The sequence below is a fragment of the Mus caroli genome, unplaced genomic scaffold (genome assembly GCF_978045245.1).
Source record: "Mus caroli unplaced genomic scaffold, Mus_caroli_1 scaffold_9, whole genome shotgun sequence".
Lineage (NCBI taxonomy): Eukaryota > Metazoa > Chordata > Mammalia > Rodentia > Muridae > Mus > Mus caroli.
In genome coordinates, this window is record NW_028227264.1 from 60,750,861 (window position 1) to 60,777,387 (window position 26,527).

General features: G+C 45.6%; 1 protein-coding gene across 1 annotated transcript; it reads right to left on the reverse strand.

The window, feature by feature from the left end:
• Positions 1 to 4,872: 4,872 nt before the first annotated feature.
• On the reverse strand, positions 4,873 to 26,439 carry Kifbp (kinesin family binding protein). Its single transcript, XM_021174045.2, has 7 exons — positions 25,974 to 26,439; positions 22,903 to 23,001; positions 17,315 to 17,394; positions 16,378 to 16,561; positions 12,780 to 12,864; positions 9,615 to 9,730; positions 4,873 to 6,280 (listed from the first exon to the last, which is right to left on the reverse strand). Exons 1-7 carry the CDS (start codon positions 26,385 to 26,387, stop codon positions 5,405 to 5,407), a joined length of 1,854 nt encoding a protein of 617 aa, XP_021029704.1. The 5' UTR covers positions 26,388 to 26,439; the 3' UTR covers positions 4,873 to 5,404.
• Between the last annotated feature and the right edge of the window lie 88 nt (positions 26,440 to 26,527).

The following is a 26,527-nucleotide window of genomic DNA, read 5'->3' on the forward strand; positions in this document are numbered from 1 at the left end:
ACAGACAATTGTGAGCTGCCATGTGGGTGCTGGGAATTGAACCCCAGTCCTCTGGAAGAGCAGCCAGTGAGGCTCTTAACTGTTGAGCCAGCCCCAGGAGTTATCTACTTTTTTACAATCTGGGACTCTGAGATCTCTTCAATGAACAAAATCCAGGCTACTTTCTGACAAGTCACTTCCACTTATGTGTCGGTGGGGAGAAGTTAGATCTTTATGAGCACCATGTTAAGAAGGAAACGAATGACTAACTGCGTAAGAAAGGAAGTCTGCACCTCTTGAGTTACCATACAGAGGGACAGCAGGTCCTTAATGTAAGGCACCCCAGTGCCGCGCACATCGGCAGGCAGAGGGCATCACTTGGATTTTTTTTTTCTCTGTTAAGACTTCCCACGGTTGGGTGACTTTCTGAGCCTCTGCAGAACAGCTGTTGGGTGACCAAATCAGAGATCACTGATCGTGACAAGTCTGCTGGTAACAGCAAAGACGAAGGAAGACACTCAGGGACCCCAAGTGAGGCGTTCAGAAGGAAGCCAGCCAGAGCTCTGCACGGATACAGCTGGTGGCGACGGCTGCAGGTCACAGTGCACCCAACAGCTCACCACACCCAGCAGGCACCTCAGGTTTTCTTAACTGTATTCTCGAGCCTCATTTTTACATAGAACATCATTATACAACCTTGTCATTTCCGGTAGATAAACATGTAACATTAGGTCATGACCTTCCTGAGAAAGGGAAGACCTGCCTGAAGAGCCTAAAGTTATGAGCAAGCTCACTGTACAGCCAAATGTGACCTCGAGCTCCCATTCCCATTGTCTCTGTCTCTCAAGTGTTGGGATGTGGGCATGTGTCCCGACACTAGGTCTGTGCAGTGCTGGGACTTGAACCTACAACTTTGTGCACAATAGGATCTCCACCTCCAACCCAGTTTTGGGTTACTTATTTTCTTTCTTTCTTTTTTTTTTTTTTTTCGAGACAGGGTTTCTCTGTATAGCCCTGGCTGTCCTGGAACTCACTCTGTGACCAGGCTGGTCTCGAACTCAGAAATCCACCTACCTCTGCCTCCCAAGTGCTGGGATTAAAGGCATGCACCACCACCACCTGGCTTGGGTTATTTTCTTGAAACTGTTTTCCATCCTAGTTTTTTCCTAAACCTGCTAATAGGGTCTGGAGGTACAGTACAACGGACACTGGGCTTAATGCATGGAAGGCCCTAACATGTCAAAATGATGATGAAAAAATAACTGTAGCTGTGCATGGTGGCATGTTCCTTAATCCCAGCACTTGAGGGCAGAGGCAGGCTCATCTCTGTGAGTTCAAAGCCAGCCAGGGCTACAGGGTGAATTAGAGGCCAGTCTGGTTTACAGGGTGAGTTCTAGGCCAGCCAAGATTAGAGAGTGAATGTGTCCCAAAAATCAAATCAAATCAAACCAACTAACGAAATAAAACAAAACACAGGGCTGGAGAGATGACTCAGCCATTAAAGGCTAAAAACAAGCAAAAAGAGGAAAAGAAATGCATCCCCATATGTCTTGGGCCATTAAAAAAAATACTACTGTCATCCAAAGATTTGAGGGTTCTGTTTTCACAACTCATGATTAGAAACTGTTCCCAATAAATGAAAAGTGGTTATGGAAAGACTTAGAGACAAAACTGGTGGGGCTGGAGAGATGGCTCAGTGGTTAAGAGCACTGTCTGCTCTTCTGGAGGTCCTGAGTTCGATTCCCAGCATACATATGGTGGCTCACAACCATCTATAATAGTATCCAATGCCCTCTTCTGGCATGCAGGTGTACATGCAGATAGAGCACTCACAAACAAAATAAGTAAATCTTTTTTTCCTTTTTTTTTTTTATTATTAGATATTTTCTTCAATTACATTTCAAATGCTATCCCAAACCCCTATACCCTCCCCCTGCCCTGCTCCGCAACCCACCCCCTCCTGCTTCCTGGCCCTAGCATTCCCCTGTACTGGGGCATATAATCTTTGCAAGACCAAGGGCCTCTCCTCCCAATGATGGCCGACTAGGCCATCTTCTGCTACATATGCAGCTAGAGATGCGAGCTCTGGGGGGTACTGGTTAGTTCATATTGTTGTTCCTCCTATAGGGTTGCAGATCCCTTCAGCTCCTTGGGTACTTTCTCTAGCTCCTCCATTGGTGGCCCTGTGTTCCATCTTATAGATGACTGTGAGCATCCACTTCTGTATTTGCCAGGCACTGGCATAGCCTCACAAGAGATAAATAAATCTTTTAAAAAAAAGAAAAGAAATGAAACTGGTAACTGAAAAATCCTCTTCATATGGCTTTAATTAATTATGGTTTGGATAATGTGGAATTTCAGGTCAATTTTCCCCTCCGTTTGTGAGGAATTTTTCTCAAGGTCCATTCTCACACAATTGGCAGGACCAGTAGCTTAGTTTTGTAAGAGATCTGTGGTTCAAATATGCCTGCCACTCACCGACTGTCCCATTTCCATAGCATGTTTAAACCCCATGAGCACCAGCTTTCTGCTGCCCTCTGTATTGTGTCAGGGGGTTTTAAGAACAGAACATGGGAGACAGGGCTCTCTAGGGAAGCAGCCAGTGCCTTCAGGAGGCATGTGTCAGGAGAATACAGGATGGGATCTCTACTGCCAACCAGAGACAACGTGTCCCAGTGTGAAGAGTCACAGAGAGCAAGTGACGAAGGATGAAGACCAGTTTTCCGGTCACTGCTGGTACTATTTGGCCTTTTACCCTTTGAAATCAAGCTAGCACTGCCGGGAAAGAAGAGAGGCAAAGACAAAAGACAGTGAGCTGTGGCATATCCTCAAAGCGTAGCATCCAAAGCCCAGCAGGTACTTGTTAAGCAGACACTAAGATGAGGTTATGAAAATGACCGTTATCAGGAAAGGCTTGGTGTGCGTGTGAGTGGGAGGGGAGCGGAGCGGTGAGGAGAGATGGTTCAGCAGTTAAGAGCAGTTGCTGTTCTTGCAAAGGACCCTTTGATTCCCAGAGCCCACGTGGTGGCTCACAACCATCTTTAACTCCAGTTCCATGGAGTCTGACACCCTCTTCTGACTTCCAAGGATACTGTACACACGTGGTGCATAGACACCCATGAAAATCACCCATACACATCAACATTGGTAAAAGCAAGACTTGAAACAGGGAGATGCATTTCAGTCTCCCTTAAGAACAGATTCCCTGTCACATCTGTGTCCTCAAGAAACTGCCCGGCCCTCTTTGGCTCCTTTAAGCTTCCTCCATTCCCTTTTAAGGAAGGTCTCATGAAAAGCTATCAAACAGCGGTTGTTTCAACTCAGGCTTAACTTCCTCAACTCAACGTGACCTAAGCAGAGTTCTGGCTTCTAACCCTACAGGCCTCACTTAAAACATGCTGTCTGTGTGCCTCCTCCACTGTGGCTCTTGGTTCCTCCCCCTTAAAAACCTTTAGCATGGCCTGTGGCTTCTGCTTTAAAACCAGAGGGTGACCTTCCCTCCCCATCATCCTGGTCCAAACCGTCTTGTCTCTGACTTGGATCAACTGTATCAACCCATCCCCTGCAGAAGCCCCTGTTCTTGCTCCTTCTTGCTCTTCCAGAGAGGGCCTCATAGAGCCCGGGCTGGCCTCACAGTCAGTGGGTAGCTCAAATAGACTTCAAATGTATGTTTCTCCAGCCTCCTCAGCACTAAGAGCACAGGGAAGGAACACCATATCTAGTGTATGCAGTGCTGAGATTGAACTCGGGACTCTGAGCATGCTGGACAAGCACCTACCATCTGGGCCATGTTCCCAGCCCATAGGAGCTGGTCTCCTAAAAGCTCTTAATCAGGGCCATGAGGTGGTGGCGCACACCTTCAATCCCAGCACAGGGGAGGCAGAAACAGGCGGTTCTCTGTGAGTTCAAGACCAGCTTGATCTACAGAATGAGTCGTAGGACAGTCAGAGCTACACAGAGAAAGACTGTCTCAAACAAACAAACAAATCCAATTAGATTGGCCAGTCATCTTGCTAACATTCTAGGAGCCATTGAGCCTAGAATAAAATGTAAACTGTCCCCAACCTACAAAGCTTCCTCCACCTGACGCCTGGTGTTGATCAGGCTGGCTTTGAACTCAGAGATTCTGGTGCCTCTGCCACCCATGTACTGGAATTAAAGGAGTACAACAGTACTCCCGGCAAGGTTGTCTATTTTGATATTTCCTCACTGTGCAGTCTTATTAGAGAAATAGTCTTCTCTGAGGAAGGAGACTGAGGGAGGGGTCCAGGAGAGAGTAACAGGATCAGTGTGATTGGAATGCATTATATATGTGTATCAAAATGCCAAAGTGAAATCAACTATGAGTAATTAACATGTGCTAATAAAAACATTAAAATATTATTCTCTAAGGCAATACCTTTAACGTGTCAAAAATAAGACTTTTTTTTTTTTTATAAAAACAAGAAAACAGGTTGGAGAGATGGAGAGATGGCTAAGAACTGGCTCCTCTTCTAGGGACCAGGGCTTGGCCCCCAGTACCCACATGGCAGTCACAGCTGCCTGTACCTCCAGTTCCAGGGGAGTCTGATGCCCTCTACTGGCCTCCAGGGACACTACAGGCACATGATCCACAGGCTTGTACTTGGTGTACACACACACATACACACACACACACACACCTTTTTTTTTTTAAAGAACCATTCTTATGGGCTGGAGAGATGGCTCAGCAGTTAAGAGCACTGACTGCTCTTCCAAAGGTCCTGAGTTCAATTCCCAACAACCACATGGTGGCTCACAACCATCTGTAATGGGATCTAACCCCCTCTTCTGGTGTCTGAAGACAGCTACAGTGTACTTTCATACAATAAATAAATCTTTAAGGAAAAAAGAGGTAATAAAAGCACTTACTAGTTGAAACAAGTAAATTTATTATGTGCAAGTTCTTCAGTCCTATAATTAAGCCATTTTACAACATTATTAAGTTTTTAGTATTTTCAAAAGGGAGAGATTTATTTTGGAGTTTAAGAAAGTAAGTATTTTACAAAGAATGACATCTGAAGTGACTTTCTCACATTCAACACAGTAACAGGCTCTTCTACCAGGTACACTACCCAGTGTTGTTCCTAGTATGAAATCTAACAAGTACCGTCAGCAAGGACTTAACGTTTAGAACTCAAGGCAGGAGATGTTTATACTTAAACAGGAAAACAAGCGATCGAAAATGCAAAACACCTGTCACTTTAGCAAGGCAACTTACATAATTAGGTATAAATTATTAATTTATGGTGCTTAAGGTCCTAGCATAGACTCGGGTACCTGCCTGCTTCTGGAGCCCAGAGTGCATCCCTCTGGCCCTGGCGAAGGTGACTGTGGGGCTGGGCCTCATTTGCTATAGGGGAGGGGAGTGGCTTCAAGCTGCACGTCTCTTTCCTTTGACCAAGGCTTAAGTCAGAGCCATCTTGGCTCTGAACCTCTCCATTTTTGTTGGAAGAAGACTGACCATCTCTTTACTAAGTTCTAACTCAACCTCTATTTCCTGGGCAGCCTCGGGGTGAGTTTCACAGTAATCAACAATAAATTTGTAATGTTCCAAAGATGTTGCTAAATTCTCTAGCTCTTTCTTGGGATCTGCAGTGATGATTTTGCCATACAGACGAGCTACCCGGAATTTAGCTAACATGGCCGGGCGGAGGACGTCTTCCCCGATGTGCTCAGGAAAGACTTTGTTTGGGTCTCTCAGGGAGTCTAGGAAGAGCTGGTAGTACTTGAGTGCCGACTTATTCAGGCTATTTATTTTTTTGACAATGTGTGAGTCGGGGTCCCTGAGCTTGTCGGCAATGGCGACCTTCAAGTCCATCATGTCATAGTACGCGTGTGCGATTTCAAACTGAATCTGCCTGCTGACCAACAGGTAGTACTGTGGGTTCAGGTCCACAGTCAGGGGCTCTAGCATGGCTATCCTGCGCTTGTGCATCTTGCACCGTCTCTCCATGTCAGCCTCAAAGAAGGAGAGCACCTTGAACAGAGCGCTGTGGTCCTGGACAACTTCAATGTGGTCAGTGACGTACCCATCGATCTGGAAGAACTCCTTCGCCTCACACACATAGTGCTGACCCAGCAGGAAAAGCTCCCTGGCTTCTTCAAAATCTAAGGGCCTCAAGTATCTCACTTTCTCCTCCACTGCAGAGATGGCGTCGCACAGCTCCCCGGTTCCAAACTGCACAGCCCTTTTCCTGACGCTCTCCTCCTCATCCAGCTCCTTCTTGCGTAGAGCTCTGAGCTCTGATTGCTTGTCCAGGTCAAGCTCTCCTATGTTGTCCTAAATGAAGAGGAGAAACCACAGTGAAGCTCTGGAACACACCTGTAATCCCAATCATTAGGAGGCAGAGGCAGGAGGATTGCAGAATGGACTAGCCTGGGCTAAATAGCATGTTTCAAAGCTGGCTGCAGGTACACAGAAAGGCCCAGTCTCAAAGAACAAAGAGTTGGGGCTGGAGAGATGGCTCTATTGCAGAAGACCCAGGTTCAGCTCCCAGCACCGAGGCTCCCAACCATCATTAAAATCCAGAGAAGTCAATGCCCTCTTTTCACTTGCTTGGACACCAGCAGACATATAGTACACAGACATGCTCATATACTTCTCATATACATAAAATAAAGGAAATACAACAACAAAAACTCAGGAGGCAGAGGCAGTCAGACCTCTGTGAGTTCAAAGCCAGCCTGGTCTACACCAGCGGTTCCAAACAAATTGTCAACCTAAGGATAAGATCTGACACAAGGTGGCTGGGTCACATCTGTAATTTCAGTTCTCATAGCTAAGTCGTCCCAGCAAGGCTGAGGCCTGGGTTCCACAGTGAGTTCCAGGCCAGCACATACTACATGGTGCTATCTGCCACCGATCCTGACAACCTGAGATTGTTCCCCAGGACTCTCATGGTAGAAGAAATGAACAGTGTCCTTCAAGTTGTCCTTTGACCTCTCACACATGCACATGCATGTACGTGTATATACACACTAAAGAAGTAAATCAACTAAATCAAATCAAAAAATAATGACAGTGCATCATGGCTGAGGCAGGTTATGATCTTTTCTGAACATGTTAGGTGAGTGTTCCTCTAAGGAGCCACACCACGGGCCCACTGAGATCTGAAAACCTTTTTTCTCCCCAAAGATTTACTTTTACTTGTGTGTGTGTGTGTGTGTGTGTGTGTGTGTGCATCTGTGTCCAAGTGCCCAGGGAGCCCCAGGCTGGCTCTAACTCACAGCCTGAGTGCCAAGGTACTACCCACGTGCCACCCAGCCCGCGCCAGACATCTTCTCCTTACTGCACCCACAGCCTCTCAAGTCTCTTGAGGTAAGGGTTCCTGTAGGCTAATCTGGCCTGGAACTTGTTACAAAGCCAAGGGTGGCTCTGAATTTCTGATATTTCTGCCTCCCTTTGAGAGCTGGGATTACAGACCCACACCACCACACTGTATTTATGCAGTGCTGGGGATTGAACCCATGGCTCTGTCATGCTAAGTCGGTACACTATTATCTAAGCCACATCTTCAGCCCACAGAATGTCCTATCTTAATGATCTTTTCCCAAAATGATCTTTTCTCAAACTTAAGCTTCTGGATTTATTATTTTTACAGCTTTATAAGTTCTAGATCATTTACAATTAAAATTATTTTATTTCCATGCACAGAGAAAAAAAGAAAAGCACAAAAATAGAAAACTTTATTTTCTATTTTTAAATAGGTAATTTATTTTATTTTTCTTCTTGGTGGCTAGAAATTAGGGTCCCATGTAGATTAGTAAGAATGATGAAGGTACAGTTAACATTCAATAAGGACTTGGTATATTTCAGATGAGTTTGTTCGCACGCGCGCACATGTGTGTGTGTGTGCGTGTGCATGTGCATGCCTGCGTTCGCATGAGCCATGGCACATGTGAGGACAACTTGCAGGAGCTGGCTCTCTCCTTCTTCTGTGACATGGGTCCTGAGGATCAAACTCTGGACCTCAAGACTTTGTAGCTTTATCTGCTGAGCCAACTCACTAGACCTGCTTAGGTACTTTCTGAGGCCTTTATATGTTAACTCTCACAACAACAAAGTTAAGCAGGCATTATCATCTGTTTTGATTTTAAGCTCTGGAGCCGTGCTTCACTTAACTGCTGCACTTAACGGCCATGTTTAAGATTTTGTCAGTCCAAAAGGCAACACTGCAAAGACATAAAACTGAGTGAGAACTACTCCCTGCCTTCGAGGATCTGCAGTCTAACACTAATTAGGCCGTGTGTGGTGGTTCGCTCTGTGATCCTAGCACTAGGAGGGCTGAGTTGGAGGCGTGCTACAGATCTGAGGCCAGGCTGGACCACCATAGCAGCAGGGCTAAACAGAGAGCCTGTCTCCAAACAGGCTCACAGCACAAGCTCGGGAAAGACTAAAAGACGGGAGCGCCACGAGAGGGTCTCGTATATGCTCTTAGTCACTTGTTTAGGTCAGGTGAAAGGCTTGTGCCACCACACCAAATCCCATCTTCTTTCTTCCTTTCTTTTTAAAATTATTTTTTATTTTATGTGCATAGATCTCTGTGTACTAGGTTGGTGCCTGGTATCTGTAAAGACCAGAAGACGACATCGGATCCCATGGAACTGAGATACATTTGGTTGTAAGCCACTGTGTGAATGCTGGCAACTGAACCCCAGTCCTCTGGCAGAGTAGCCCTAGCAATCTCTGAAGGCCTTACTCAGTTTTATTTGTTTGGCTGGTTTTTGTTTTGCTGTGTCTTTTAGAGACAGGGTTTCTCTGTGTAGCCCTGGCTGTTCTGGAACTCATTCTGTAGACCAGGCTGGCCTCAAACTTACAGAGATCTTCCTGCTTCTGCCTCTTGAGTGCCAGCATGTGCTACTATGCCTGGCTTACAAAATAGAATTTAAGTGACTTAAAAACTATGAGGTTCAAGAAACAAGATAGTATCTGTGGAGGATTAAAAAAAACCCTGCTCATTCAACACTTAGTTTTAAAAATAACCACTATTTACTGGGACAATCATGTGACAACCGGGATTTGATGCTGACCCCGTCCGTCCTCCATAGTCCTGACAGCCTAGTTGAAGAAAGGGTTCCAGAATGAGGCAGTGTTTTGTATGGTCCTTACCAGTTGTGGTGCACACTCATTATCCCAGCATCTGGAGACCGAAGGAGGAGGATGGAGAGGCTAAGGAAGGACCGGCTTAGACTACAGAGAGACTGTTAGAATGAAACACTGCGAGTAGGGCTGGAGAGGGACTTCCATCAGGAAAGTGCCAGCCATAAGCACGAGGACCCCAGTTGGATCCCCAGGACCTACACAAACATGCTGAGCACGGTACCAAGTACTTATAACCCAGGTGCTGGGGAAGCAGGATAAGTGCATCCCGTGGGCTTGCTGGGCCACCCTGCCCAACCTAATCACCTAGCCCCAGGTCCAGTGAGAGACTCTGTCCTAAAAACCCAGGGCAGACATACACATGCCCCCAAACCTGCATATACACGCAGGCACCTAAACACTCACACACACACACACACACACACACGCACAAAGTAAAACTCAAAACAACAAAACACACAGTGGGCCTGATGATGAGCCCCACTGAAGCTGCAGGCCACTTCCACGTGCATACCTGCATGGAGAGCTGCGCGTTTTGCATCAGAGTCAGGCAGTACTTGATCCAGCATCTTGCTATTTCCCCTTTCCTTTGATGGTAAAGCTCTGGCACGTCTCCTTCAACTTCAGGAGCTAAAACCACACAGGACTGTAGGTCACGGTCATGTCGTCTGCATTGTGCACTGTCCTCTGCTCTCAGCTTTTCCTGACTACACAGCAATGAACCCTCACTAAACAGTGGCCTACCTAGGCCCCGGCCATGTGGCACTCAGTGTTGGGCTGCAGATGCTCCATTTTCTTATGTCTCATCTGCAGGTAAAAACTACCATCACAGATGGAGAGATGGATGGCTCAGTGGTTAAGAGCACTGACTGCTCTTCCAGAGGTCCTGAGTTCAAATCCCAGCAACCAATGGTGATTCACAACCATCTGTAATGAGATCTGACTTCCTCTTCTGGTGTGTCTGAAGACAGCTACAGTGTACTTATATACAATAAATAAATAAATAAATCTTTGGGCTGGAGTGAGCGTGGCCAGGGAGAGAGAAGGAAAAAAAAAAAAACAGTTATTTAAAAAAAAAATAGCAGAAGCAGGCGGATCTCTGAGTTCGAGCCCAGCCTGGTCTACAGAGTGAGTTCCAGGATAGCCAGGGTAGAGAAAACCTGTCTTGAAAAAAAAAAAAAAAAACCCAAAAACCAAAACACTACCGTCACAACGTATAGTTCACTTTCAGTAGCTTTTCTTCATATATTATGAAGCAAATAAGATTCATATATATAAAAAAAAAAAAGAAAGAAAGCCGGGCGTGGTGGCGCACGCCTTTAATCCCAGCACTCGGGAGGCAGAGGCAGGCGGATTTCTGAGTTCGAGGCCAGCCTGGTCTACAAAGTGAGTTCCAGGACAGCCAGGGCTACACAGAGAAACCCTGTCTCGAAAAACCAAAAAAAAAAAAAAAGATTCATATATATTCTTTATCAACTCTTAAGTTGTATTTTTTAAAAAGATTTATTTATTTATTTAATTTATTGTATATGTGTACACTGTAGCTGTACAGATGGTTGTGAGCCACCATGTGGTTTCTGGGAATTGGGACCTTCGGAAGAGCAGTCAGTGCTCTTAACCGCTGAGCCATCTCTCCAGCCCCTTAAGCTGTGGCTTTTTTTTTTTTTTTTGGTTTTTCCAGACAGGGTTTCTCTGTGTAGCCCTGGCTGTCCTGGTACTCACTTTGTAGACCAGGCTGACCTCAAACTCAGAAATCCCCCTGCCTCTGCCTCCCGAGTGCTGGGATCAAAGGTGTGCGCCACCACGCCCGGCTAAACCGTGTTTTTAGTACATCATCCCACACAATCCAACAGCTGCTTCCTGTTCCAGTCATTCTTCCAGCAGAGGGGATATGCTATGTCCAATTCTTCCTAGCTACAGATCTCTGTATACACATCTGTCCAGAATCTGGACCGATCTCTAGAAATGAAATTTACTAGGTCAAACAGTTCATACACTTTAAAATATTTAATTTTTGTTTGTTTGTTTGTTTTTGGTTTTTCGAGACAGGGTTTTTCTGTATAGCCCTGGCTGTCCTGGAACTCACTGGGCATGATGGCGCACGCCTTTAATCCCAGCACTTGGGAGGCAGAGGCAGGCGGATTTCTGAGTTCGAGACCAGCCTGGTCTACAGAGTGAGTTCCAGGACAGCCAGGGCTGTCAGAGAAACCCTGTCTCAAAAAACCAAAATACATACATACATACATACATAAAAGCTGCCAAATTATTTTGACAGATGCCGTTTCTACAGTGCTCTGTGTGGGACAGAGCATGAGGAGAGCCGTGGCCACGTCGTTGCTCACCTTCCTCCCACACCTCCCGGCCTCGGTGCTGGGATGGGCTTGCCTGCACACACAAGGCCTCACTTCAGTCCTCAGCATCGCATGCACACAAAGCAGCACCCAAAGCAAACCTCTCAGACAGACAGACGGTGGGAGAAGACAGCCTACGTAAGCAGTGCAGAGACCAGAATGTCAGTCATGGTGAACAGAAACATCACACAAACCCCCAGGAATAGAAATCGTCAAAGGACGACAGAGGACAGCTGATGAGACAGAATGCGCACTGCAGGCAGGACGGCTTGCTGTTACATGTGTTGAATCTGTGTGTGTGTGTGCGTGCGTGTGTATGTGTGTGTGTGTGTGTGTGAGAGAGAGAGAGAGAGAGAGAAAGAGAGAAAGAGAGAGAGAGAGCCTTACTCTATTGTTTAGGTTGACCTGAAACTGAAACTTGAAACATAGCCCAGGCTGGCTGGCCTAAAATTTGTGGCACTCCTCCTGCCTCAGCCTCTGGGGTGCTGAAATTCCAGGCATGAGCCATTATGCCTAGCCTGAAGATATTCTCATTCTTAGGAAAACATGCATTAGAGTATTACTGTTGTAAAAAGGCCTCACGTATAAAACCTCCACTCAACTAGGTCAGAAAGACAAATAAGTACAGATTCACAAATATTACCAACCGCGGAGCCCGGCAGTAGTGGTGCAAGCCTTTACTCCCAGCACTTAGAAGGCAGAGGCAGATGAGTTCAAGGCCAGCCTGGTCTAAAGAATGAGTTCCAGGGAAGCTAGGGCTACACAGAAAAACTTTATCTTTAAAAAAAAACAAACAAAACCAAGACAAAACAACAGAAAACCCAAACAAACAAAGGAACAAATGAAAAACAGCCGTGGATTTAGGGGGAGGTGTATGGTAATTGTATTCTTATAGCTTTTCTAAAGCTTAATCAGTTTCCGATGTGAGGGCTGGAGAGACAGCTTCGTGGTTAAGAGTGCTTGCTGCTCTTGCAGAGGACCCCGGTTCTGATTGCAGCACCCACACCGTGGCTCACAACCATCTTTAACTCAGTACTGTGGGATGAGAACCCTCTTCTGATCTCTGCAGGCACCATGCATATATAGGCGCACACACACACACACACACACAGAACACTCACACACATAAAATAAAAGAAACCAATCCAAAAAAAGTTAACAAAGTTTCAGAATTCCAGATGTTTTTAACCTGTAGTAACCTGGGTGTGGTATACGCCTGTCACTGGAGCCCTTAGGACACTAAGGCAGGAGGATCGTGAACTCAAGGCCAATACAGGCAAGATCATCTGAGTGAGAAACCCTCTAATGAAATGTACATGCAAACTTACTGTCTTCTGTAGCTGGTATTTTTCCAATTTGACCAAAAATAACATTAGCAGCTGACAGACAATGTCTGGCTTCCATAAAACAGAGCTGTTGGGAAAATAAGCAAGAACAAATGTAACTATGACAAAGCCTTGTTTAAAACTAGCAATATCTATATTTATTAATATGGGGAAAGCTATACTATCAGGAAAAGTTCCCCACTAAAGGGGTCTTGTGGAGTTGTGGTGGAGAACAGTATTATCTGTTAAAAGAAAAGCTACCCCAGAGAATAAACTAACAATGTCCCACACTCCGATGGGAAAGTGACTGAAGACTGACAGTCCACCCAGTCACAGTACTCTGCACTGTGATAGACACACAGGGCGTCCTATGTGGCATCAGCTCACCACACCCTCAGGTGCAGCCTCAATAGCCAAAGTCCCACACACAGTCCATCCTTAGACCATTTACACTCTGTCAGAGGACTGTGGACTTGTGTGAGGTTTAGAGACCCTTTTTCTACTTCTTCTTTCTTTCTTTCTTTTTTCAATTTATTTATTTTATATATGTGAGCACACTGCCACTGTCTACAGACACACCAGAAGAGGGCATCAGAACTCATTACAGATGGTTGTGAGCCACCATGCGGTTGCTGGGAATTGAACTCAGGACCTCTGCAAGAGCAGTCAGTGCTCTTAACCACTGAGCTATCTCCAGCCAACCCCTGCCCCCCAAAATTCCCCTTTTCTACTTCTACCACTCAGACAAAAACGAGGAATAAAGTCCTATCTTCTTCACTAGTCTATCTTCTTCTTCCTCCTCCTCCTTCCTCCTCTTCCTTCCTCCTCCTCCTCCTCCTCCTTCTTCTTTTTTTTTTTTTTCCCGAGACAGGGTTTCTCTGTGTAGCCCTGGCTGTCCTGGCACTCACTCTGTAGACCAAGCTGGCCTCGAACTCAGAAATCCGTCTGCCTCTGCCTCCCAAGTGCTGGGATTAAAGGCATGCGCCAACACTCCCGGCTTACATTTTCAAGTTAACAGATTTCTATAGATAAACTTTCTGGAACTACTTTGCCAATGCCTGTAAAGCACTCATGATTCAAATCTAGGCCCAGAAAATGTCTTGAACACTTTAAGAACATCTCTGTGTCAGCCCCAAACACCTGCCATCTGTCATGAACATGCAGGATCACCCGGCAGAATGAAGCCTACCACAGATGGAAGGTGCCCTCATTAGAGAATGCCTGCTTCCTGTCAGTGAGCTTGAATAGTGGCCGTGCTCCTTCACACTGAGTTCAGAGCTATCACTGAGACCAGCTGGGAGCCATGAGCACCAACAGGATGAGCAGCCGCAGGTCACCTGAAGTAACTTACTTGGCTCTGTTCAGGCTCCTAACCATGGTACCACTTTGGATCTGTCCAGATTGTCTTTCTATGAGCAGCCACTGCTAAAGACAGAGGGGCTTGTGCCCCCTGGGTAGCTGGTTAATATGGGACTCGCCAAGCAGCACAACTGAAACAGATGCCCGTGGTAACAATATCAACATCACTTTCAACCATGGCTGCAAGCTCTCTTTATGTAACAGAACTTAGCTAGTTGTGATGTAGAAAAACCCAAAAAGTATGGGGTCCAAGGGAGTTCATGAAAATTATCACATGCTCCACAAAAGAAATATTTAGCAACTTCAAAGGCACATGTTATTCAGTGTCAGTATCCAGACATTTTTGTACTATGAATATCCATGGAGTTTTAGGTGTTAATTAAAGTCGTACCGAACAAGGACATTTAAAATTGATTAACAGGAGCCGGGCGTGGTGGCGCACGCCTTTAATCCCAGCACTCAGGAGGCAGAGGCAGGTGGATTTCTGAGTTCGAGGCCAGCCTGGTCTACAAAGTGAGTTCCAGGACAGCCAGGGCTATACAGAGAAACCCTGTCTCGAAAAACCAAAAAAAAAAAAAAAAAAAAAAAATTGATTAACAGGGCTGGAGAGATGGCTCAGCGGTTAAGAGCACTGACTGCACTTCTGAAGGTCCTGAGTTCAATTGCAGCAACCACTCACAACCATCCATAATGAGATCTGACGCCCTCTTCTGGTGGGTCTGAAAACAGCTTAGATGTAATAATAAATCAATCTTTAGTCCGGAGCGAGCAATCTTCATTCCCAGCAACCACATGATGGTTCATAACCATCAGTACAGCTACAGTGTACCCATATACATAAAATGAATAAATAAATAAATCTTTTAAAAAACTGAGGGAGGGGGACAGCAGAGGGGCCTCTCGATGATGACCACGATGAAACAGTTATAGGGGCTGGGTGTGACTGAATGCAGAAAGCCTTACTTACACGCTTGATCTGAGACCAAACTCTTAGAAGCGATGCCGCAGTCACCGCTGCCCTTTCTCTTCTGCTAAAAGTTATTCTGAGTGGCACTCTGTGGGACATAACTTAGGGGCACATTTGCAGAACCAACTAACAAAGGCTTAGAAGGAAAAGGCCGAGGGGAAGGCGCAGGCCACCGAGGGGTGAGAGAGGGATGTGATGCTGGTGGGCTAAGATTTATCCAGTGTCAGAGCTTTAGGAATTAGAGCTACACGGATGGGCATTGCGGTGCGTGGTGGCACATAGTCACAGCTCTGGGAGGCAGAGGCACACTGACCTCTTGGAGTTCAAGGCCACTCTGGTCTACAGATAACCAATTTGGCCAGCCAAGGCTACACAGTGACACCCTGCCTCCTCTACCACACACACAAATTTAAAAACAAAAAACAAAAAACCCGAAGGATTTTAGTATTAGAGACTAAAGGACTTGACGGGGAGTGGTGGCGCATGCCTTTAATCCCAGCACTTGGGAGGCAGAGGCAGGCGGATTTCTGAGCGAGGCCAGCCTGGTCTACATAGTGAGTTCCAGGACAGCCAGGGCTATACAGAGAAACCCTGTCTCAGACAACCAAAAAAAAAAAGACTGGAAAACATGTGTTCAAAATACATAATGCTAAGTGATTTGGATGAGCAGCTCTAATGCTCTAATTTGTCCCAGAGGGACAGTTCAGAAGTCTGTCATAAAATCTGGAACTCTACACCTCAGCACATGTTTTTAACATCAAAACTGGTTATTGGAGAGCAGCTAATTCTTAAAGTAACTGAGACTCATCACGTTTTTATCAAAGCCCACATTTAACTGTCAGCTTCCTCAGACGAATTCTCACAGTTGTAAGATTAGCATCACACAAAGATAAAGTTTTATCTGCAGCAAGATAAAACTGTGCAATTGAAGGTAAGACATCCCAGAAGTAAAATGTCCGTGTGCTGACACAGAACCGAACTGCTGTTAGGTAACCTGTCCTTTGAGGGGACAGCAACATGCAGGGGCATGACAAAAATCAGCACTCAAAGATTCAAATGGAGGGGGAGGGACGGATCCTGACCAGAATACTGCATGAAATTCTCAATGATAAATACAACCATTATCTTTTTTTTAAAGATTCCAAGCATTCATGCATTCAAGCATCCCAGCAGCTGGCTGCATTCTCCACCCAGCTTTAAGTCCTGCCCTGCCAGCACTGCTGGCCCCAGCCTCACCACTGTCAAGGCCGCTGGGTAGCCGCTATGAACACAGACCTTATTGATGTAGAACTGTGATAGCGTAGCGGCGTTGATGGCCCACTCCATGGGGTGGTAGGCATTGTGTTCAAGCTGGCGTTTTAGTGTGCTGTGGCAATAATGAGCGGCCTTCTCGAACATTTCCATGTGCTGGTAGACTTGAGCCAGGTAATACAGGTTATGAGTATAAACCTTCTCAAATCTGTGAAGGAAAAAAAATTGACATTTCCATAATAGTTTACAATTTATAAGAAAATTTCATATATAATTGTGTTGCACATGGCCCTTAGATCTGACAAACAAGGAAACTGGGTCTCAGAGTTGAACAAAGTCATGGAGCTTGTAAGCGACAAATGGAAGTTTTTTTTTTTTTTCATTGTTTTTGGTTTTTCAAGACAGGGTTTCTCTGTATAGTCCTGGCTGTCCTGGAACTCACTCTGTAGATCAGGCTGGCCTCGAACTCAGAAATCTGCCTGCCTCTGCCTCCCGAGCGCTGGGATTAAAGGCGTGTGCCACCACTCCTGGCTCAACAAATGGAGGTTTTATGCACAGAAGCATCCACACCGAATCCTGGAGAAGCACTGCAAAGCAGCAGACACCATGAGCGCATTCTTTTTTATTTATTTATTTAATTTTAATTTTTGGATTTACATCAAGTTAAGAAACCAGCTTATCTTTAAAGTTTTAAATAATTATTTTATTTATCCTGTGTGTTTATATATGTGAATGCCACATTTTATAGATGTCAGCAGAAGCCAGTGACAGCATAATCCCCTGGAGACAGAGTTACAGATGGTTGTAAGCCACCATGTGGGTTCTGGGATTGAACCTGTGTCCTCTGTAAGAGCCGCTAGTGCTCTTAACCTCTGAGCCATCTCTCCAGCTCCAAGTGTGTATTCTTGAGCAAGCACTAGTGAAACTATGAGGTATTCCCATGGTCTCTGTGAAGACTGACCTTTTTGATCGCTCTTGCTCAGTAAGTTTCTCTTCTTCAGGAAGAAAATGCTCAGTCGGGTCAAGAGGCGGGCTCCCAATCTGTGGTTAAAGAACATAGCTCTTTAGAACTTTAAACACACACACCAAGCGCTCTCTTCTGGAGGGACTGGAGAAATGACCTTTGTCTTTGTCTGAGACAGCTTTACCATGTGACTCTGAAACTCAGGCTGGCCTCAAATTCATGGTCTTCTTTCCTGGAACTATGAGCAGGCAGTTGCTTTTTTTTTTTTTTTTTCAGATAGAGCTGGAGAGATAACTCAGGGGTTAAGAGCACTGCTGTTCTTCCAAAGGACCCAGGTTCAATTCTTAGCACCCACAGGGCAGCTCGCAACTATCTGTGACTCCAGTTCCAGGGGACCTAGCACCCTCACACAAATGCAGGCAGAACACCCATGCACATAAAAATAAATGAATAAATAAATAAACAAAGCAATCAACCTTTAAAAAGACAGGGTCTCACTTAAGCTAGCCTAGAACCACTCACTATGTAGTCCAGGGTAGCTTCAAATCCCCATCAATACACTGTCTCAGTACTCTGAGTGCTAGGAGTATAGTGTGAGCCGTCATACCTGGCTTTAGTTGAATAATTAAGTATTTTGTATATTGCTTTGTCTACTAAAAAGGCTCTATTAAAAACCTATATAAACCAGCCAATGGTGGTGCATGATTTTAATCCCAGCACTTGGGAGGCAGATCTTTATGAGTTCAAGACCAGCCTGGTCTATAGCAAGACTACACACACACACACACACACACACACACACACACATATACACACACAAAACCAATCCCTATCTTAAAAATAAATAAACAGGTAAAACAGGGGATGGAGAGATGGTTCAACAGTAAAGAGCACTGACTGCTCTTCTGAAGGTCCTGAGTTCAATTCCCAGTAACCACATGATGGCTCACAACCATCTATACAGCTACAGTGTACTCATAAACATAAATAAATAAAATTTAAAAACAAACACAAAAAAAACCCTACATAATTTTGGAGGAAGAAATGATGTAATTCTAATCTCAAAACAAAACATGCCTTTAATCCCAGCACTTGAGAGGCAGAGGCAGTCGGATTTCTGAGTTTGAGGCCAGCCTGGTCTACAGAGTGAGTTCCAGGACAGCCAGGGCTACTGAGAAACGCTGTCTCGAAAACAAACAAACAAACAAACAAACAAACAAATAAACCAAAACAAAACAGCTAAAATAGGCTCACAAACACCACCTTACTGCAAAGCCTGACCACCTGAGTTTAATCCCTAGAGCCCACAGGGTGGAAAAAGAACCAACCACACATGTGTACATAGTGCGGTGTACAAGTAAGTGAAATAAAACAGAAAATCTACAAAAGCATAAAAATTGTGATTTATATCTTCTTGGGTAACGGTGCTTAAACTGTCAATACTAATGAAAATCAATTCAGGGAAGTAAGGATAGTGTTTTGGTTTGTTTTGTTTTATTTTTCGAAATAGAGTTTCTCTGTGTAGCCTGGGTGTCCTGGAACTTACTCTGTAAACCAGGCTGGCCTCAAACTCAAGATACATTAAGTGTTAACATTACTGTTTCAATAGCTAAGTAAGAACCAGGGGTCACAATGATTACTGTCTTAGGAGCCAATCTCTTTTTTTTGTTTTTTTGGTTTTTCGAGACAGGGTTTCTCTGTATAGCCTTGGCTGTCCTGGAACTCACTTTGTAGACCAGGCTGGCCTCGAACTCAGAAATCCGCCTGCCTCTGCCTCCCGAGTGCTGGGATTAAAGGCGTGCGCCACCACGCCCGGCTATAGGAGCCAATCTCTTATGTTGGTTCCTCATCTATGAAAATGTGTCAATCGTAGCACATCCTTCATACGGCTTCAGGGTGACTCAATTAGTGACTATACACAAATCCATTACAACATGAAGGCTTCTGTGTGGGCACAAACGTTGACCCTTTGTGAGGACAGTCCCAACAACGAGTCTGTCCTTGCTATAGCTTCTGTGGTGCTTGGGAATGAACCCAAAGCCTTGCACATGCTATTACAAACAGTCTGCTTCTTGAGCTTCACCACAGGCCCCCATCCTTGCTTTAATTGAATTCATCAAGTTCCCAAGGACAATAACACGTCTATACAGAATTCGATCTTACACGCTGAACTATCAGAATGTCAGGTGTTATTTGTGGGTCTATTTTGGTTGGTTTTGTTTTGTTTTTGAGATTATAATTACATAATTTCTCCCTTCTCTTTCTTCTCTCCAAAGTTACGTAGGCTTTTTGTTTGTTTGCTTTTGTTTTTTGAGATAGGATTTTAAACATACGATTTGAATTTTGGCTGTCAACTTGACACAGCATAGTCATTTGAAAGAGGAACTGGCTAGATCAGATTGGTCTATGGGTGAATAGTTGATTACTAATAATAGGAGTCCAATTCACTATAGGATAAACCATTAGGCAATGGCCCTGAACTATGTAAGAATGCCAACAGAACAAGCTAGCAAACAGCACTTTCCCATGGTATCCAGCTCCTGTTTGAATTCTTGCCCTGAATTCTCTCAGTGATGGACCCGTGAGTGTTAAGGCCAACAGGCCTTTCAAGTTTCTCTTGTCCAGAGTGTTTCATTGCAGTAACTTGACACAAACACCAACCAAAGCCGGGCGTGGTGGCGCACGCCTTTAATCCCAGCACTCGGGAGGCAGAGGCAGGCGGATTTCTGAGTTCGAGGCCAACCTGGTCTACAAAGTGAGTGCCAGGACAGCCAGAGCTATACAGAGAAACCCTGTCTCGAAAAACCAAAAAAAAAAAAAAAAAAAAAACACCAACCAAAGGCGTTAGATCCCATAGAACTTAAAAGCAGATGTAAGGGGGCTGGAGAGATGGCTTAGCGGTTAAGAACACTGACAGCTCTTCCAAAGGTCCTGAGTTCAAATTCCAGCAAATACAAGGTAGCTCACAACTATCTGTAATGATATCTGATATCCTCTTCTAGGGTGTCTGAAGAGAGCTATGGTGTACTCAAATATAATAAATAAATACGTGTGAGGGAGCGGGGCTGGAATGGGCTGGAAAAAAATTAAAAAACAAAACAAAACAGTTGTAAGGCACCATGTACATGTTGGAATTGAACTTGGATTCTCTGGAAGGACTTTTAACTGCTGAGCCATCTCTGCAGCTCCCTGTTCTGTTTTTGTTTTTGTTTTGTTTTGTTTGTTTGTTTTTGCGACAGGAACAGGTTCTCATGAACCTCAGGTTGATCCTAATCCTTCTACCTGGCTAAGAATGAGGAGAACCCGACCCGGCTGCCTCACAGGTAGGCACTACCATGCACACTTCACTGCTGAGGGAAGCCACACCTCTGTCGCCCTACCTGAAACGGAGACATAACTAAGCACAAAGAGCTGTGCTGTGTGTAATGTGTGTAATGCTGCCACAGACATAACAGCTCTGAGGAACGATCGCAGACGCTTTAGCATCCTACATTACAGGTTTGTCTCTCCCAGTACTTCCTCAGGGGTAACATGCTAAGGCACACAGAGACAGAGGTAGGATCTCTCCGAACTCAGCCTGGTCTATACTGTCTATAGACCACGGTATAGGCTAGCAAGAGCTACACAGTGAGCCTCTGTCTCATATAAATAAAGTCTCTAACTTGGAGATATTTCCAAGAAAAAAGGTTCTTAGTGGTGCACCTGTGATAAAGGCCTATAAAACATATCCCATCCCGGAGTTCTGAAAGTTCGGGCTGATGTGATTCTGTCTGTTCCAATCTTTATCCTCAAGGGAAGGGAGCCTAGTGATGGTATTTTTCACAGCCTACTTCACATGCTGCACAGGGCTTGGTGCAGTCTAAACCATATCTAGCAAATAAGACTGGCCAAGCAAACAGCAGTGTACAGGGTACGTGTCCCATTTATAGCTCAGTCTTTTTTCTTTGATACCATCATTTTGATATAGCGCTACAGGAACACACTTTTTGTATTCCAGTCTAAGCATGCCTAATGAAGCAATAGAGTATGAATGTCACTTAAAATGTGGGTTCTGGTAGGGGGGTGTGGACCAGTCCTGTAAGAGCAGCACTTGGGGTGCTGATGCAGGAAGCTCAGGAGTTTGAGGTCATTCTCCTTCTTAGTTACAGTGAGTTCAAGACCAGCCTGGGTTACATCAGAACCTGCCTCAAACCCACAACAACAATAACTGAGTATGGCATAGGCAGAATCCCATATTCTACTCTTTATTCTGGGTGAGTCATTTAATTTTGGGGGGTACTCTATAAATTAGGACAGTAACAATGGCTAAAGGAGTTATTACCTATAAAGACTGTCTGTAGGTTCTCTAAATACTGTTTATGAACTAAAGCGCTGCTGACATCTAAGACTCTGTCTCGTAGGCAGAACTGGTACCACCTTACTCACTGTTCCTGAGCTGGAGACAGGAGGATCACGAGTTTGAGACCAATTCTGGCTACACAGTGAAACCTGTCTCAAACAAAAACAAGTAGCATATCATTAGTGGGTTTTAAAGCCAGTAACAGCAACAGTGATAATTCACAGAAAAATACTGTGCATTGATAATGTCTTTCCTGGAGAAGAAGAGGAGAGGCAGATGGTAACTGGCACGTTTGCCATCTTGAGGACTGTGACCCCTGAAGTGAGAATTTCCATCTAAGTTCTGCAGAGCCTCTGAAACTGGTCAGCCCTTCCTGAACTGCACCCCGTGGGGAGATTGGAAGCTGCAGTGGGTCTAGCCCAGCCCACTATGTGCTTCTTATACAGAGATGCATATGCTGCATTTCAGACATGGGTGAACATCATCAGGAAAAACATGGCCCTGAACAGGCTCCCTGATACAGGGCTCTCGGAACACAGTAATCACAACAGCAGCATAAAGGTGACCTTACAAAAAAGCAAACTCTCAGGCCCAGCCCCAGAACTGCTGAAGAAGAGCCTGAAGCCAGGTCTGCTACAGTTTGGGGCTTGGTTTAAGACAGTCTTGGTGATGGCACAGCTAGTCTTGAACTCCTCCTCCAAGTTGCTGGGATTACAGGAGCCTCCATGGCCTATTGAGGTTTAACAAACCTTTTGAGTGCGTCTGATATCACACCACCGCCACAAAGATTTCAGATGTGTTGTGCAGGTAGCTTGTTTCCCTCAAAGCACTGCTGTCCTTAATGAAAACAAAGTAAAATCTGTAATCTAAGTACAAAAATGAGCTGGAGATGGCTCAGTGGTTACCAGTACTGGCCGTTCTTGTAGAGGATCTGGCTGGGTTTAGTTCCCAGCACCCAAGCAGTGGTTTCAAAACTGTAACCAGTTCCAAGAAATCTGATTGGCTCGGGACATGCTGAGTTGCCTAGGCTGGCTGGACCCCGAGCTCCACCGTCCCTGTCTCTGACTCAGCACCGGCATTCCAAGTATGCACCACCTCACCCAGCTCCTTGCTATGGCTCCTGGGGGTCAAATTCAGGTCTTCATGCTCGCAAGGCAAACACGTTATAAAGGGAGCCACCTCCACAGCCCACCAATTCTTGACTAGTTTTTATCCAAATTTACATTTTTATCTGCAAGTAACACACCTCTTTCATGTACTGACTGTACAGGGCTTCCGATGACTCCAGGTAGGTCCTCGCGGTTTCGATCTCTTCCCTTTCAGACCACAGGATGCCCAGGTTATTCTGGGGATCAGAGAAAGGGAACACGGTAACTGGACGCATCCAGTGAGGGTGAGTCACAGTCTCAGTCAGTGTTTGTTAATGGCAGGCTTGGCCCTCTTTGTTTTCACCATGTTGCTTCCTGCCCGTGAGCTGTCCCGCTGTCATGTTACTACAGCCACAGTCCATGTGGCCAAGCTAACCTGGACTAAACCTGAAACAGACCATTCCTCCCTTTCAGTACTTTCAAAAGTATTGTAACTAGCTATGACTTATGTACAGGGATACTGCTGATAAACCTTATCAGGTAGGGTGAGTGTGTGTGTGTGTGTGTGTGTGTGTGTGTGTACGTGCATCTTTTAGGTTTGTTGATTTTGAAGCAGGGTTTTACCACATAGCCCTGCCTGTTCTGAATCTTCCTGTACAGACCAAGCTGGTCTGGAACTCAGAGCTCTACCTGCCTCAGTTTCCCGGGTGCTGTGATTAAAGGATGTTCCACTTGCCCGGGCTCTATGCATCTTAAGCATAGCATTCACCTTATACTTACTTTTCTTGTTTGTTGAACTGAGCTCTCAGGTACACCATTACCTCATATGCAAACAATGCTACTTAGTTATTTTTAAGTTTTAGTTATTATGTTAGTGTATGGGTATTTTGCCTACATGTGTGTCTGTGGAACACATGTGTGCAGTACCTGTGGAGGCCAAAGAGAGTATGGGATCTGCTGGAATTACAGATGGCTGTGAGCCTTCATACAGGTGCTGGAATCCAAGCCTTAACCTTTGGAAGAGCAGCCAATGCTCTGACCCACTGAGCCATCTCTCCAGCCCACCATGAGATACTCTTACTTTAGGTGCACCAAGATGTCAAGCATGCATTTTTAAATCAATAAAATACAGTATACACTGCAGATACCCTTTCAAAAAGCTGCATGTTAATATCCATCCATATTGTGCGTACGTACATATGTGTGTTTATACTGAGGTGTGTATATGGAGGATTGCAAATGGAGGCCATTCTCTCCTTTTAACATGCGGGTCCTAGAAATGAAACTCAAGTTGCCAGGGCAAGCGAAGAGTGCCTTTACCCCAGGCCACCTCTCTAAGACCTCAAAAGGTTTCAAACTTCTTTAAAAAACAAAACAAAACTTGATTTTTCTGTCGCTGTTCCAAAGTACCCTGACAAAAGTCAACTTTTAAAATAAGGATTTATTTGCTCTCAGTTTGGAGACTGTTGTGTTGTGGAAGGAGCACAGTGTGGCCGGGGTCACTGAATCCACACTCAGTAGAGGGAAATGTCGGCACTTGCTGGCTTTATCCAAGGGAGGCAGCCACTCACATTCACAGTTTAATCTCTTTGGAAACACCCTCCCAGATGACAAGGGGCATCTCTTGGTTGATTCCAAATCCAGTCAACACAGGGTTAAAGCTTAATTTAGGAATCAATGAAGAGGGTTACTTTATTCTTTTTCCTTTTGGTTTTCTGAAACAAGATTTTTTTTTTTTCCCCTGTGTAGCCCTGGTTGTTCTGAAACTCACTCTGTAGACCAGTCTGGCCTCAAACTCAGAAATCCTCCTGTCTCAAGTTCTGGGACTAAAGGTGTGCACCACCATCACACTGAAGTGTTGCTTGAACTGAACCTCTTACTAATGTCTTTAGCTCACAAACGAACATGTAAAATATCCCTATTTGTGCCGCCTACTGGAGCTGTGAGCAAAAGGAACAGGTAGTGCCTGTTATTATTTGGCTTTTAATTTTGAGCCACCATAAAAGAACATGGCATACCATTTTCTTCTAAGTTTTGAGACTTTCCTGAAAGGCTTACCTACCCAACAATCAATCTTAGTAAATATTCCCTGGTACACATATCTGGACTGGAGGATGAAACCGTCTATAACCCTAAGAAAGTAACCTGGCACAACAGAGTCTGACATTACTTGTCTTTTTTTTCTCCAAAGTGTGGAGATGAAACCTGGAGCGCTAGGTAAATGCTGTACCACTGAGCTACACCCAAGAGCCTGGAAAGTCGCACTTGCTGCTTATAAAAATGTAAAGGATGGAAGGTGAGATCAATTTGGGCCAGATAGAGTTAGTCCAAACAAGAGTTCCTATAACCTCAGCAGGGAGGCTGAGGTGGGGGGGGATCATGGGTTAAAGGCAGCCTGGGCTACAAAGACTCTGTCTGAAAGGAAAAGGGGGAGGGGGTCCTAGCACTCAGGAGGTGAAGACAGTTGAAGTTAAGCATTGCAGACACAAATGCATGTCTAAACACAAATAAAAGGTAAAAAGTTATTAAAAGGTTGTTGAGACAGTTTAAGGAAAAGGTAGGAATTCCTTGCTGAGCAAACAAGATGAATGTGGTAAAGAATAGTTTTAAGATTTTGGCCAGCCGGGCGTGGTGGCGCACGCCTTTAATCCCAGCACTCGGGAGGCAGAGGCAGGCGGATTTCTGAGTTCGAGGCCAGCCTGGTCTACAGAGTGAGTTCCAGGACAGCCAGGGCTACACAGAGAAACCCTGTCTCGAAAAAAACAAACAAACAAAAAAAAAAAAAAAAAGATTTTGGCCATTAACAACAACACTTAAGATCGGATCATTCTTGCGATCCCTTGTCGCGTTCATTCCATTCGAATCCCGTTGCATTATTTCTTCACAGAATGAAACTAAGCTTGTCATTGGGTTGGGAGGCGCTGATTCGGACGCTTAGGTTTTCTGCCCAGGACTACGGAAAGTAGCAAGTGAGGCTGGAGTAGGCGGCGAGAATTCAGAGGGAGTTGGCAGGCAGATGGAGGGTAGGTGTTATGACAAATTAAAAGGGACTAAACTTCGCTATGAACCCCAGGCTAGCCAAGAACCCAAAGCAATCCTCCTGCCGCAACCTTCCTAGTACTGGGATTTCAGGCCGGGTGTTGTGCGATGCTGGGGACTGAACCAACTGAGAGACGTGCGCAGCCAGGAGGAGCGTTTTGGATGCAGAAATCCCGCCTCAGCATCTCACCTGCGCCTGGATGTAGAGAGACACACAGCCGAGCGACAGGCGGTAGGGGCGCAGCAGCGACAGGCACCTGACCAGATGCTCCTCGCCGGCAGACAGTTCCTCCGTGTCGATGTGGTTCACGCCAAGGTGGAACTCGACCACCGCGAGGCGCAGCACCCGCTGCGCTCCGGGGCCCTCCGCCTCCCGGGGCTCACCCGCGCCCAAGGCCTGGTCGCCGGGCCCATCGTCAGCAGCCGGCTCGTCCTCGTCCTCGGGCGCTGGGCCCAGCAGCGCGCGCACCTCCTCCAATAGCGCGCGCGCGCCGTACTTGGACTTGTACGGCTCCTTCTCCGGGTTCTTGTGCAGCTCCACCCGCGACAGGGCCAGCGCTGCCTGGAACTTCTCACGGATCTCTGGCCCAGGAGCGTTCGCCATCGCAGCCTGCGCTGACCGCCTCCTCCCCGCCCGTGGACCGTCAGTCACTGGAGGCCTCCGCGTTGCGACACTTCACTTACGACGTGTCGTGACTGTGGAGCGCCGACCAATGAAGTCGGTAGAGGGGAGCGCTAGACGCT